The following is a 14,626-nucleotide window of genomic DNA, read 5'->3' as shown; positions in this document are numbered from 1 at the left end:
GAGATTCCTTTCGTTTTCTCAGTTGGCCGAAGATGCTGACACAGAACGGTCACGTTTTCTTTTGTTCTGTTAAACGCTAATAAAGTCTGAAAATTATGCTCTTCTGCGGTGCAAGCTTTTGGCTGTGTTTCTGCTGATAAACAGTGTACACCCAGCCCTGGAATGTGGCTAGGAATTTCCAGAGGCTTCGTGTCGCTAACTGCTGGATCTGCCTGTCTACGGGAGGCCGATGGATCGTCCAGAACTCCGGCTTGGGGGCTCATGATGGACACTATCTCCCTGGCAGTTTCCCAACATTTTTCGCTCCATAAGACACACCCTTTCCCTCCTAAAAAGTAAGGGGAAATGTGTGCGCGTCTTATGGAGTGAATGCAGGTGGGAGGCTCTACTCAGCGCTCCCTTTAAAGAATATTTTTTTTCTTGCATTCCCCCTCTAAAAACTAGGTGCGTCTTATGGTCGGGTGCGTCTTACGGAGTGAAAAATACGGTAATTAAAAATCATTGCCAAATACTTTCAGTTAGATTATTCTGCTCACTTCCAGAGGGTTTGTGTAGGGGAAATGTACCAGCAGATAACGACGAGAAAGGATAATTTTCCTCCCCACTCTAAATCACAGCAAAACCAAGCGCCCACATAAACAGCCGACACTCGCCAGTGTTACAAAATCTTGTATTAATCATCTCCCTTCACTTCCAATATAACGTTGATATGAAACATAGGCATGATTCCTAGTTACATGGGAGGAGGACGAATAATAAATATATATCGTAGCAAGTTGAAACCACGAGGGTGTTTCACCAGTAATAACAACAAATTGAAAACTGTACACTTGCAAAGAAATTACAGCATCCCCAAACGTTTATAGTGTGTTTTGTTTCCGCCCCCCCTCTTCTTTTTCTTCTTCTGTATAATCAGGAAGGTGAAACGTGTAAACAAACATGCTATTTCCATATATGACAAATTTCCTTTCTTAAAAAATATGCATTGCTTGGCAACATTAACTAGGCAAAAATATTTCTTTGTGCACTAATTTTATACAGGGGAAATACATCCTTCCCCCCACCAAAGAAAATGAAAAGAAGAGGTCAAGACTAAAATGCATGCAAAACAACAGAAGGTGTGTTTCAGTGCCAAAAGCAGGCATGCAGAAGAACAGAAACCCAAGCTTTTTTCGTTTTCGTTTTCATTTGCTTACAGGAGGCATAAATACACAAGAGTTATATATTAATAAGGGAGGAAGTATTTTGCTTTTTTTTTCTTCTTCTTCAACATTTATTAACATTCCCGTTTTCTTGCAATTCCTCCCAGAGGAATACACATTCACCGTTTATTTTTATTTTTTTAAGTAAAGATTAAAGGAATACAAAAAATAAAACTCACTTTGCAAACTCTTGATGACTTGTATAAAATCAACTTTAGTGTTATCATAGCTGTGTGCAAATTATACTTTCTACAAGGTCTACTCTTTCCTTCCTGCTTCAAATCAGGCACATCCAGAAAAACTTCGAAAGACCGGGGAGTTTGGGGGCGGGAAGGGCAAAACGGGGGACGGCAAGAGGGCTAGGCGGACAGGCTTTGCCAGATGTTATGGGACATGGAGTTGCAGCTGTTCTGGGCGTATCTTTGCCCCTCTCTTCCTGCAAAGGTCTCTGCCAGTCTTTGCCAACCTGTTGCTTTCTGGGCAGCTATGCCAGCTGGCTTTGATGGAAGCTGAAGTCCAAAAGCAAGTGAGGAGGGCCAGGTTGGCAGAGACTGACCCGGGGGAAATACCACATGCCACACACTGCCTGCCTTCGGTGCAGAAAGAGGAGGGAGAAGTAATATCCAGATCAGCCCTGAGAAACCCAGAGAGGGAGAGAGAGGATGCTGATGAGACGAAATAGCCAAGTTCTGCTTTTAAACGTGGGAGGCTGGTGCCATATGCAGAGTGCCAATTCTGCAGCAATCTGAACTGCCTGCAGGTCTCTACATCTATCTTCATAAGCGCTGCTTCGGGGAGCAGGGCTGTGAAACCCCCCCTCTCCACTCTGTGATCTCAGGACAACGAGGGGAAGATGCCTGGACTGCGTCGGAGGAAGCTGCACAAAAAGGGAGCATCGAATGACGCCTCAAAAGAAAGGCTGGGTTTCCTCAGCGTCATTCGTCCTTGGCCCCACCCGGGAAAAATAAAGGGGGGGGGAGAGAGAAAAAAAGGCACTGCCGTGGCCCAGAATTTGGGGAGTCTAAGGAGGCTGCGGCGTGTGTATGTGTCTCTCACTGCGGTAAAAGCAAACTGCTTGACAACAGCTGTGCAGGTGGTCATTTTGGTCATCCAGGTGGAGTTACAAGCGATTGCAAGACTTGAATTCAACAGACAAGCTTGCCATGGGGCAGGGAGGAAGATTTCTGGGCCCTGTTTTGCCAGGCACAGAGCTCTGGCCCAAACCTCGCCGAATCCAGGCCCCAAATCCAGGTAGGCCCCAAATCCAGGTAGGTGGGTTTGTTCTTCACGCAGCAAAGACCACCTTGTTTGGTGCCCATCCTTGGCTGAGGAACACGCCTCAAGGTCTGCTGGGAGACTCCCCTTTCGCAAGTCTCCTGGGAACCAACGGGGACCTTGTCGCACAAGGTCACAGAGGCGCCTCAAACCGCTGCAAGCCTTGCGTCCCCTCGGGCAGTTTCCCTTCCAGCTGATGGGCCTACAGAATGGGGCAGAGACCTGCGTCACCCGGCGGCCTGCACAGTTTGTTTCCGCAGCGCGCAACACAGCCAAGGGCACTTGGAGGTATACTAGGGTTGCTTCACGTTGCAGTATAGACGGTATCACAGTGCAGGAAGTAAAAGCGACGGTGCCCCCCCCAAACGCCCCCCGTGCTTCGTTCTTCTTGGTTCCAACCCCGGCCAGCTGCTGCCCACTAAATGAAATCTGTGGCAGGTGGGGGACGGCGACAAGAAGCCCCTTCCCAGAAACCCCCCGCGGCCGCAATCTGGATATGTGAAATCTCGTTTGCATTTCCCCCTCAAACCGCTAAAAGGAAAAGCAGCAATATAAATTTCATAGGTGATAAAATCGCATAGTAACAAGTTGTCTCTGGCAGCCGACACAACCAGCTTAATGCACTCTTGTAAATGAGAGCAAGGAGAAGGGGGAGGACAAAATAATAATAATAATAATAACAATAACAGAACTCCACACATTTCTACATAGTGAAATATTTCGCAATTTCTGACGCTATCCTATAATTGCTTATTATAAAACGGTTGCATTTGGTGATAAATGAGTAAATAGAAAAATGAAAGGCACTGCCACTTTTTTTTTGTTTTGTTTTAAAATACTAAACATCTGACTTCCATGGCCTTTTGCATGCAACTTCTCCACTTTTTTTATAAATAGATTTAATTTTTAGTTTAGATACTTATGGGGTGTCCCCCCACCCCACCCCCTTTTTCCTGCAGTCAATACAGGAACTAAGAGGGAACCTGGGGGGGGGCTTTCTGAAATGTATCTAAAGCCTCTTTTGATTAAACAAGAAACACACAAACACACACACACACACAAAACCTAAGACAATGTCTCAACACACTGCGAATGGAAAATAAGCTCTCTTATTCCAAGCAAAAGAAAGAAAGAAAGAAAGAAAGAAAGAAAGAAAGAAAGAAAGAAAGAAAGAAAGAAAGAAAGAGCAAGCATATGGTTATTCTCAGAATTTCTATCATGGTTACCAGCCATAGCAAGTTATAATTCATATATTTATCCAAAATAATATCTCTTAATAATCAGATAACCTCTGTTTTCCTATATTCAGCAAATGAATAAATAAAAGGGTCCCCCCCCAGATTTCTAAATACTTTTCAGGAACTTCTTCCTTTTCTACCCAACCCCCCGTTTCCCTGCACAAGCAACGCCACTCAAGTTTTGTAGGACACCCCCCCAAAAAACCCCTCTCTCCACACTCAGGACAGTCATTCTGTCCCCCTTCAGTGTCCAATCTGCTTCCCCCACTCTTTTCTTCACCCCCTTCTTATCCCTCGCCCCTCGCAACTAATAACCTGAGCAAAACTGGTCAGGCCGCCCTCTAGAGAAACTCGCCCCCCGCGAGGGAGTGGACCCGGGGCAGGTTGTGCCCCCTCTTCCTGGGTGCCTTGAAACAAACCACTTTCTGAAACCTTCCCCTCCAGGACTGCGTTCCTTCTTTGCTACGATCAAAACACAAAACACACCCACACCGCCCTTTAGCATCACGCGTTCCCGCTAGAAACACAGAAACGAAAACTGTATTTTGGCACCTTTTGTTTTAAGGAGGAGGAAAACGAAAAACAACAACGCACGCCTTCAAAATATGGCATATCGAATGCACTTACATAGATCTCTCTGCCCGAAGGCTGAGGCACAGCTCTGCCCCTTCCTCTCCCCTCCGCTGACTGGAAAAGAAAGTCGCAGCAAGTGTTTGGCACTAAGTTAAACCTCGATCAGGTGGAGAAAGAAAACTATTCTTCCCGAATAGAACTGAGCCATGAGAGACTCTCTGGGGGAAAGGCAATTGACTCATACGGGATAGATGTGTCGGGACAGGGGCTTCCTGTAGCACTCCTTAGGCTCAACCACATGCCAACCCTGAAACAAAATTAAAAAAAATTCCTTTCCAGTAGCACCTTAGAGACCAACTAAGTTTGTTATTGCTATGAGCTTTCATGTGCAAGGTATCTGAAGAAGTGTGCATGCCCACGAAAGATCATAGCAAGAACTTAGTTGGTCTCTAAGGTGCCACTGGAATGAATTTTTTAATTTTGTTTCGACTACGGCAGACCAACACACCTGTAACATGCCAACCTGTTTCATTTTGGTGTAAACAAGGAGTGGGGAAACTCTGGCCCACCAGATGTTGCTTAACTTCCACCTCCATCAGCTGCAGAAAGCAACGCCAGGGGCCAGGGATAATGAGAGTTTTAAGTTCAGCAACGTCTGGAGGGCCAAAGGTAGCGCACACCTGGCTTAAATGAGGATGGCTTCCACCCGGGGGCCCTGCCAGCTGCAGTTCAGTGATGGAGCTGAGGATGCCCAGGATGTCCCCACAAGTCCAGTAAGGGGGTTCAAGGGGGCCACATCCACTTGAAACTGGTCTCAAGCCCATATAAATCTGCAGGATCTACTCCATCGCAATATTCCTGAGAGACCCTCTCAAAACTACATTTCCCAAGGTGAGCTGGTAGGGCATTCCCTCCATTGCAGGGGGTTGGAATGGATGACCACCTGGGTTCCCTTTCCACTCTGCAGTTTCGGGATTCTATGGAGGTTCTTCCAAGGGGAGCCATGACGATGAAACTGGTTTCAAATCAATTTATGATTCGCAGCATGGAGATGCCCATTCCTTGGCATTGTGGCACATTTCTGAGAACGAAGGAAGCGTCGGGGGGGGGGGGGAGGCAGAGGTGTTTCCTTCCCCCCCCACTGAAGCCAGCGTGGCAGGAACAGGAACGAGAAGGTGCAGAAACGGCACTCCTGTCTCCGCTGCTGCCAGCCCTGAGGGGTTGGCTAGTGCCAGCGTGGCTGAACGGGCTGCGCTCCTGCCCTGCTGCGTCCAGAAATGCTGAAATGATGCACCAATCTGCACAGACCCCCCTAAGCAAGCGCTGACTTGGTGAGCCCTTAGAATCAGGTATTACGCAATATGCTGGTATGATGTGATGCACCAAAACGTGACGTATATTTCAGCTGCGCACACTTGTTTTTTTATTTTTAAAGCTATATCTTCCTGCAGGTGGCAACAGCACGCCATTGCAAAGACAAGGGAGCAAGGATTGGGCGTTTGGGAGTCTGCAAGTCACACTCCTTCTCCAGCAGCCAAGTTTTCTGGGGAGGTGGCGGAGGAGGATGGCATCAGGAGGAACTCTGCGCTGCCCTTTTTCTGGGCCACAAGAAACGGGCAAATCACACTTGAGGACGGTGCGGCTCTTGTTTAGACAGAGCAAACCGTACCGATGCCACGCAAACCAAGTTTCCGAGGTGACCTCACATCTCTCGTAGGTTTGCACAGAGGCTGCCTTCAAAGGCTTCGTAGACAGCCCTCTTGGATGAAATCTGGCCAGGTCTGCGATGGGAGCGTCAGTGGAAAAAGTAGGCGCATGAGCCTACTTGTTTGGGAAGCCGTGCTCGGCCAGAGCTGTTTTCTTTTGAAGCCTTGCTCCCCCCTCGACCCATCCATGCACTGACCTCGCCTGCCTGTGCAGGAGACAGGCCTTGCCCTGCTTCCTTCCCCTCCTGGCCTGGCGCACGGATCCCCGTTCGCCAGGCTCGGAGAAAGGCACCAGTGTCTGCCTTCCAGCACAAACACGCCGGGGAACAGACGCCCCATTTAGACGGGGAGACTGCTGCCTCCAGCCGCTCTGTTTACCCTTCCCTCCTGCGCAGATCTTCGGCACAGGAAAGGCACGTTCTTACTCTCCTGAGAAGACGCCTCGGCACCCTCTCCTCCGATTACCTCACAGGCCGGGAAAAGAAAGTGGGATTGAATGAGCAGCACTCCGGCACCTCAGACACGTCGGTGTGGACGTCAGGCCCTGCTGGTATTTCCAAGGGTCTTCCAAGTGTACCCAGATTGGAAGCAGGCTTACTTGGAAGTCAGGGCTACCTTCTAAAGTTATGTCAGGGGCAGGTAGGAACTCGGATGCCACGTGGGAGGCTGACTATGCCATCCTTTGACAATCTGGGGTTCCCCAGATGTTTTGGGGCCCCAACTCCTGCCAACAGCGCAGTGTTGGCTAGGGCTGACAGGAACTGCCAGCCAAAACATCTGGGTTGGCAAAGGGCTACACCAACTGCTCCCTGCCACCAATGGAGGCTCGTCCATTTGGTGCGAAGGGGGCACTGCCTTGCCAGCCTCAGTCAGCCACCAGCTGCCTGCCTTCTTGCGTACAACCTGTCCAGGGGGTGGCATTGGCTGCCAACTCCCCCCCTTAGTGGAGAACTCTGCAGGGAGTAGATGGGGACATCTCAATCTTTCACTGGCTCTGGCGCCACCTGCTGTTGGGCTCCATGATGCCCGCCCTGTCATTCCCAACGGGCACCGGTCGCTAACGCTGCATTGTAGGATTTGACCCAGGTCTCGGTAGGTCTCGCAGCTTGTTATATGGCTTCATTGGGGAGAAATCTGATGTACTACTGATCTCATGCATGGTGTCCCCAACCTTCGGCCCTCCAGATGTTTTGGACTACAATTCCCATCATCCCTGACCACTGGTCCTGTTAGCTAGGGATTGTGGGAGTTGTAGGCCAAAAACATCTGCAGGGCCGCAGGTTGGGGATGCCTGGTTTAGGCGACCTGACCCTTTCCCACACCAACACTTCTGGTTCCCAACTGGACCCGTCCACTTGAGTGGCAAGCAATGCCAAGCAGACAGGGCTTGGGCCCTAGAACGGGGTGGTCCAAATGGACTCCCTGCCCTCATGGGTGCTGCCACCCAATCGGCAGCTTTCAGTCTGACACAAGATGGCTGTGCCTGTGTTGCTCAATGAGCCAAGTCCCATTGCCACCCTACACTTCAGGTACCAAGCCAAAAGCAAGATGAGTCTCTGAGTGGACATGGCTCTCTCGTTCTCCCAGAGAAACATCTCTGAGATGTTCTCTTCCTCCTAGGGCACGGGCTCACGAGTCCATGTGCAACATCTTTTCTGTTTTCTCTCTCTCTCACACATACATACAAATATATGCACACAGACGCAATCTAAGGAGCGGAGGCTTCTCTGCGGCACCTCCAGACACAGCTCCTCCTGCCTGCCCTGCCACAAATCTCATTCCTTCCTTCGGCGCCCCGCTCCGCCCCCGGCTCGGAAAGTCAAGAAAAAAGTCACGCAAGTGCCTCCCGCGGCCCCCTCTAGAGAAGCAATAGCTTGGCAGTTATTTTCAAAGGCAAACCTGCTGCTATAAGACACACACACACAAACACACACACACAAAAATGCCATGCAAAAGATCCTTTACGTCAGCGAGACGAGTCCTTGCAGGCGGCGGCAAAATTATTCTGGCAAGACCGAAGGGCCTTGTTCCGCTCCCCTCTCTCGCTGTGCCTGCGGTTTCCCTGTTCTGCCTGGTGCTAGCACCCTTGATCCTGGAGAGAACGTGGCAGGCGAGATTGGGGTGCTGGCAAGGGAGTCTGGGCCACGCTAGACGTCCCCCCCCAAGTGGCAGGCCAGGGGGCTGGGACTGGCCCACCCCGTCGGCTCATCAACTTAACACTGTGAGAGGAGGAGGAAGAGGCGTTGGGGGGGCGCGTGCTCTGCACACCTGCCGCGCTCTTTTCCACCCGCCTTCGTGTAAACAATGCGCAGAACCCAAAGCCGCTCTTTTCGACGCCAACGGAGGGAAATTAGTTTGGCCTTTTTAATTTCCTTTCCGCCGCCGCCCCCCACAACAACTGCAGCTCAAAACGGTGAATGTCAGTGAAACACAGCTCCTATTTACAGATGGCCGACGCGTTGCTCTCTGCGTCGTCGTCTTCATGCTTCGGTGACGTTTTTTCAGAAAGTCTCTTTCTTCGCGAGGAGCGGTTCCGGCTGCCACCCCCGCTGCCCGTTCTCAACGGTTGCTCCGTATGTTATTATTTGGCTGCTAAGAGGCTTGCCCTTAGCCACGGTCGGGGAGGCCTGCTCCTCTGAGGAAGCCCTCCGACATCTTTCGCTCCCCACCCAATGTCGTTTCTCTGTTTTGTGCATAATCATAAACCTGGCGGAGCCCAGTCCTGTTTCTTGACGATGCGTAACAGCAATATAAGTGTGACCCTTTTACAAAATGTAAACAGAGATGGAGAGAGGAGGAGACAAGAGACAGACAGACAGAGAGACAGAGAGAGAGGAAAACGGCAACGGAAAGGTTGCAAATTATCTCCAGGGATCCTTGACACATCCGGGGACTCGCTGCCAACTTTGCCGCTGGTCCAGCAGCCCAATTTGCCGACGGCCAGCGTTCTCACTGCAGACACCTCCGTCTTCTAGATCGTCGAGGTTCTGTCGACACCATCTGAAAGGGTGAGGTTCACCGTTAAGAGCACAATTCAAAGTGTTGGCGCTGACCTTTAAAGCCCTAAGCGGCCTCGGTCCAGTATACCTAAAGGAGAGCCTCCACCCCCATTGTTCAGCCTGGACATTAAGGTCCAGCTCCGAGGGCTTTCTGGCAGTTCCCTCCCTGCAAGAAGTGAGGTTACAGGGAACCAGGCAGAGGGCCTTCTTGGTGGTGGCGCCCACCCTGTGGAACACCCTCCCACCAGATGTCAAGGAAATAAGCAACTATCTGACTTTTAGAAGACATCTGAAGGCAGCCGTTTAGGGAAGTTTTTAATGTTTGATGTTTTATCGTGCTTTTACTATTCTATTGGGAGCCACCCAGAGTGGCTCAAAATAAATAATTATTATCATTATTACTTACACGACATGATCAGTTTTTAATATTTGACGTTTTATCGCTTTTTCGTTATTATTAAATTTCTGCTGGGAGCCACCCAGAGTGGCTGGGGAAATAATAATAATAATAATAATAATAATAATAATAATAATAATAAATAATAATAATAATAATAATAATAATAATAATAATAATAATATGCAGGGCTGCCTTCGGGTGTCTTCTAAAGGTTGCAGAGTTACTTATTTCCTTGGCATCTGATGGGAGGGCCTGCCACAGGGCGGTTGCCACCACCGAGAAGGCCCTCTGCCTGGTTATACAGTTCTGCCGCATCTCCTCTTACTTGACGTTTTCTAAGCTAAGACGTCTCGCACAGGAGTTGCCCCATCCCTTCGGCTGCTTGGGTCGCCCTTTTGTGAACCTTTCTCTGCAGTTTCCCTCTACGAAGGAGGCAAACCAGGAGGAGGGCACAGGGAGATGGGGTGGGAGGAAGGGCGAAGAGTCTGCCCTTTCAAACTTCAGCCCCCAAAGATGCTCTCCATTTAGCACATGAGCGAGACGGAGGAGATGCTTCTGGGGGCGGGGGCTGCGGCTTCAAAGTTACACGCGGGCACAGATAGGGGTAAGGAGGGAGACACATACAGACACTGCCATGTTTTGTCCACCGGCAACTCAGCCTAAGGTCTACTGCCAACTATTGCAGCTCTCCCCGCTAAATAATTGTGGAAACTGCCCCAATGCTCAGATTCATCCCCCTGGGGGCTTTTCAGACTTATGGGGGGGGGGGAGAGAAAGGGAAATGATGAAAGAAGGGTCTCCTTTCAGAAAAGCAAACAAACAGCAAAACCACCTGAGCTCAAAACTCAACGACCCCTTTCTTTAAAACGTTATTTATAGCGCTGCTCGGCGGGCCGTCCTTGGTCTAGCATTGCTGAATGAAAACAACCAGCGAGGAACAAGATCCTTGGAATGTCTCGGCAAGATTCCTTTCAAAGCAGCTGCAGGAAAAAATAGGAATTCCTCCCCCCACCCCCACCCTGCTGCCCCTGTTCCTTACTAACGTAGCTGATCCACTTTCAGTAGCCAGGAAGATCTCAGGCTTAAGTTGGTGAGTAATGGAAGTGGAAAACATGGCCTTTCCCCTTCCTCTTTGCCCTCTCAGCTAGAATTTTTATTTTATCCCGAGACCTGTGGGTATAGGACTGTAGACAAGCAAGCCAGTTTTTAATGAATTTAGCGGCCGCTGCATTTGACGACTAACAGTGCAATTGGTTTGTGGCAGGGGTTGGGAACTTCGGGGGCCGAAACCCAGCCAGGTGGGAGGGGTACAAATAAATAATAATAATAATAATAATAAGAAGAAGAAGAAGAAGAAGAAGAAGAAGAATACTGTGACGTCTCTCATCTTCAGCCACAAACCCACAGATACACTACAGACCATGTGGATGAAGTTTGTGAATCGGCAGTGGTCCATGGGCTACAGCTTGGGAACTCCAGAGCTGTTAATTAACACTAGAATTGTGTTATTCTGATTTTGCAGCTGAGCATCTACAGCTCATGGGACGCTGGTGGCACTGTGGGTTAAACCACAGAGCCTAGGACTTGCCGATCAGAAGGTCGGCAGTTCGAATCCCCGGGGTGAGCTCCCGTTGCTCGGTCCCTGCTCCTGCCATCCTAGCAGTTCGAAAGCACGTCAAATAGGTAGATAAATAGGTACCGCTCCGGTGGGAAGGTAAACGGCATTTCCGTGCGCTGCTCTGGTTCACCAGACTTGGCTTAGTCATGCTGGCCACATGACCCAGAAGCTGTACGCTGGCTCCCTCGGCCAATAAAGCGAGATGAGCGCCGCAACCCCAGAGTCGGTCATGACTGGACCTAATGGTCAGGGGTCCCTTTACCCTTTACTTTATCTACTGCTCATTGCAGGGGTAGCCAGCATGGTGGGCCCCAGGTGTTCTTGGTGCACAACTCCAGTGGGGTCAAAGGTCAGGGAGTGATGGGAGATGTAGTCTAAGAGCATCTAGAGAGTCCCACCTTGGCTGGCTATTCTTGGTCCATCCTGACAAACCAAACTGACTCGTAATAATTCCCCCTGAACTAAGACGTAGGAACGGCCAAGAGGGAGACAACAGAGATGAAATTTAGCAAGACAACACATTTATCTTACAAGAGTTCCTAGAATCATACAAACTTCAGATATTTGAAGATGGCTATTCTATCGCTTCCCCGTCTTCTCTTGTCCAGGCTAAGCGTACCTCACTCCTTCAACCGTTCCTCATAAGGCTTGGTTGACTTTCCCTACACAATTCATTATGGTAACTTCAGTAGGTAGCAAAATGGTTTTAGCAGAAACCGAACTGTAGCTGAATGGAAACAGTGTGCATTGCAACGAAAGCAGGACAGGACAGAAATTGCTGTCTCCTTGTATCCCAAGCTCTGGCCCTTCCCCAAAGGGCTTCTGTCTCTCTCTGTGTGCCTTTCTCCCCCCAAAAAACATCTCAATCCCTTAAACTGCAGCTTGAAATGGCTCAGTCCGGAATTCTACCGTCTTCCTGTGTGTCATGAGTGGATGGGATCTCAGGACATTTCTGACACAGATAAGAGGTTGGAAACAAGAGAAGCGCTTACCTCCAAGTGCATGTTCTGTCATACTGAGGCACAACGACTCCAGCCTATTATTGATGTCAGGTTCTGTCACTGGGACCTGGAACTCTGCAGAAAAAACAGAAAGTGTGTTTCCATGAGAATAGGAAATATCTGCAGCGTAGCTGGAGGCACTTCCTGCATGTGGAAGGAAATCCAGGCTGCAAATCTGGTTAAGACAAAAGTTTTTCCTTCTGGAGAATTATTATTATTATTATTATTATTATTATTATTATTATTCTCCATTCTGGGCCGAGTGGGGAACTTGCCCACCTCTTTTCGTCTGGGAGATTGCAGTCAAATACAACTAGTTAGTGCATGAAGGGGTAGAGGACCACAGAGCTGTATTGCTAGATAGTCTCAGCCAGGATACGCCATAGTCTACTCTGCAAAGGAAGTAAGGCCTTTCTACTTCCTTTCTCTCTCTCTGCAACCAAGGAGGACGTGTGTAAGTTTGCTCCTGAGCTCCCGAGCTTACAGCACATATTTGGAACTACATTCTGTATTCTCTACCCAATAGTATTGTGCCTGTATTATCCTTGCTGCTGCACGCAGCAATGCATGACTCAGACCTTGAATCTGTAAGTAAAGCATTTTAAACTTACTTAACAGTGTGTGGTCTGCTCATTTCAAGAGCGGTAGAAAGAGGTCACCTGCTGTGTGCAGCTGAATGGGATATAAAGGCTTAAGAACCTATATTCCTAATGCTTTACTGTTGCTTAACCTTTGTGAGTTTAATCTCTGCTACTGGGGCTCTCTCCGTACAGGAGCATGACGTTTTGAAACCAGGCATGCAGCCGTTTTCTTTCACTGCTCACCCACACACCTGGGTCCACAGGGATCCATATATTTAATCCCCCTCCTAACCTGACGGTTTAAAAGCACCACCTAAAAATAGTCTTAAAAGACTTTGGAGTGTGGTGGCACTGGTGAAGGGAGATTGCAAGCTTGCCAAATGTCCACTGTGTCGCTTAGGCAGGCTGTGGAGATGCTTCCAAGGAAACGGGGGCAATTTGGCAGGCCCCAGCTAGCTCCAGCCCACCGGCTGGTAGCCAAGCAATCTCCGGGCCTTGGCTCAGCATGAAACAGCAAGCCGCAGCTTCAGAAGTCTTCAGAAGCTGGAGCACGCTCTAATCAGCAGAGTTAATAACACGCAACAGAAGTGGCAGGAGACGGTGTGAGAGCATATTTACAGGCAGTTTATTCGGCATACATCAGGACAAAGGAAAAACATGTCTTCTCCCTTTCGTGTCCAAGAGCAAGAAGCAAAAGCAAAAGCTATACACACAAACGGAAGTTCCCAGCAAGCTGTGCTGGAGTGTAAACAGACATGCGACATACAACTATCCACACATCTCTTTTAAGGTGGAAGGGAATATTCTAACAGAGATAAGAAGAGGGTGAGGACTGGCAAAGGAGCAAGACGTCTTTGGCCTACCTGGCTGCTGAAACATAAGCATGGTTTGCGGAGAGGTGTGCACTGGCAGCGAGCGCGTCCTCTGCACAGAGCTGTGAGTCCGGCTGGGCATGCTGTTGCTCCCTCCAGGGTTTGCAAACCAAAGGTTCTGTAAGGGAGAAGAACATGCACCGTCAAGCTGCAAATGGAGAGGCCAATGGGAGAGGCAGCTACAAGATGCCCTACCCACGTTGGCTGTCTACACTCTAGGACCTACAGGGATGCAGGTGGCGCTGTGGTCTCAATCACTGAGCCTCTTGAGCTTGCCGATCAGAAGGCTGGCAGTTCGAATCTCCGCAATGGAGTAATCTCCCGTTGCTCTGTCCCAACTCCTACCAACCTAGCAGTTCGAAAGCATGCCACTGCAAGTAGATAAATAGGTACTGCTCTGGCGGGAAGGTAAAAGGCGTTTCCATGCGCTATGGCTTCTGTCACAGTGTCCCGTTGCGCCAGAAGCTGTTTAGTCCTGCTGGCCACATGACCCGGAAAACTGTCTGTGGACAATCGCCTGCTCCCTTGGCCTGAAAGCGAGATGAGCGCCGCAACCCCATAGTTGCCTTTGACTGGACGTAACCATCCAGGGGTCCTTTACCTTTTACCTTACACCATGTGTAGGCAAACTAAGGCCCGGGGGTTGGATCCGGCCCAATCGCCTTCTAAATCCGGCCTACGGATGGTCCGGGAATCAGTGTGTTTTTACATGAGTAGAATGTGTGCTTTTATTTAAAATGCATCTCTGAGTTATTTGTGGGGCACAGGAATTCGTTCATTTCCCACCCCACCCCCCACCCCAAAATATAGTCCGGCCCCCCACAAGGTCTGAAGGACAGTGGACCGGCCCCCTGCTGACCCCTGCTTTCCACTCTAGGACCTATCGTGCTGCAGAAGCAGGAAGGCACAAGGGAAATGATCGCCATGGCCGGGCACACTGGGCAACGCTGGGAAGATTGTGAATGTGTTGCATACATTAGGTAAAGGTAAAGGGACCCCTGACCATTAGGTCCAGTCGTGGACGACTCTGGGGTTGCGGCGCTCATCTCGCTTTATTGGCCGAGGGAGCCGGCGTACAGCTTCCGGGTCATGTGGCCAGCATGACTAAGCCACTTCTGGTGAGCCAGAGCAGCACATGGAAACGCCATTTACCTTCCCGCT

General features: G+C 49.6%; 1 protein-coding gene across 2 annotated transcripts in view; it reads right to left on the bottom strand.

Moving 5' to 3' along the window:
- Nucleotides 1-656: 656 nt before the first annotated feature.
- Nucleotides 657-14,626, bottom strand: part of SAMD4A (sterile alpha motif domain containing 4A) — a 135,706-nt gene continuing 121,736 nt past the window's right edge. For both annotated transcript variants that reach the window (XM_083515123.1, XM_083515124.1), the window contains 3 exons: nucleotides 13,457-13,583; nucleotides 12,004-12,087; nucleotides 657-8,994 (listed from right to left, as the gene is read on the bottom strand). In XM_083515123.1, the coding sequence (XP_083371249.1) occupies nucleotides 8,966-8,994; nucleotides 12,004-12,087; nucleotides 13,457-13,583 (240 nt within the window). In that variant the 3' untranslated portion in view covers nucleotides 657-8,965. The remainder of the gene's footprint in view (nucleotides 8,995-12,003; nucleotides 12,088-13,456; nucleotides 13,584-14,626) is intronic.

Source organism: Podarcis liolepis (assembly GCF_965112155.1).
Source record: "Podarcis liolepis genome assembly, chromosome: 1".
Lineage (NCBI taxonomy): Eukaryota > Metazoa > Chordata > Lepidosauria > Squamata > Lacertidae > Podarcis > Podarcis liolepis.
The sequence above is the reverse complement of the archived record's forward strand: the minus strand, read 5'-3'. Positions and strand labels throughout refer to the sequence as shown.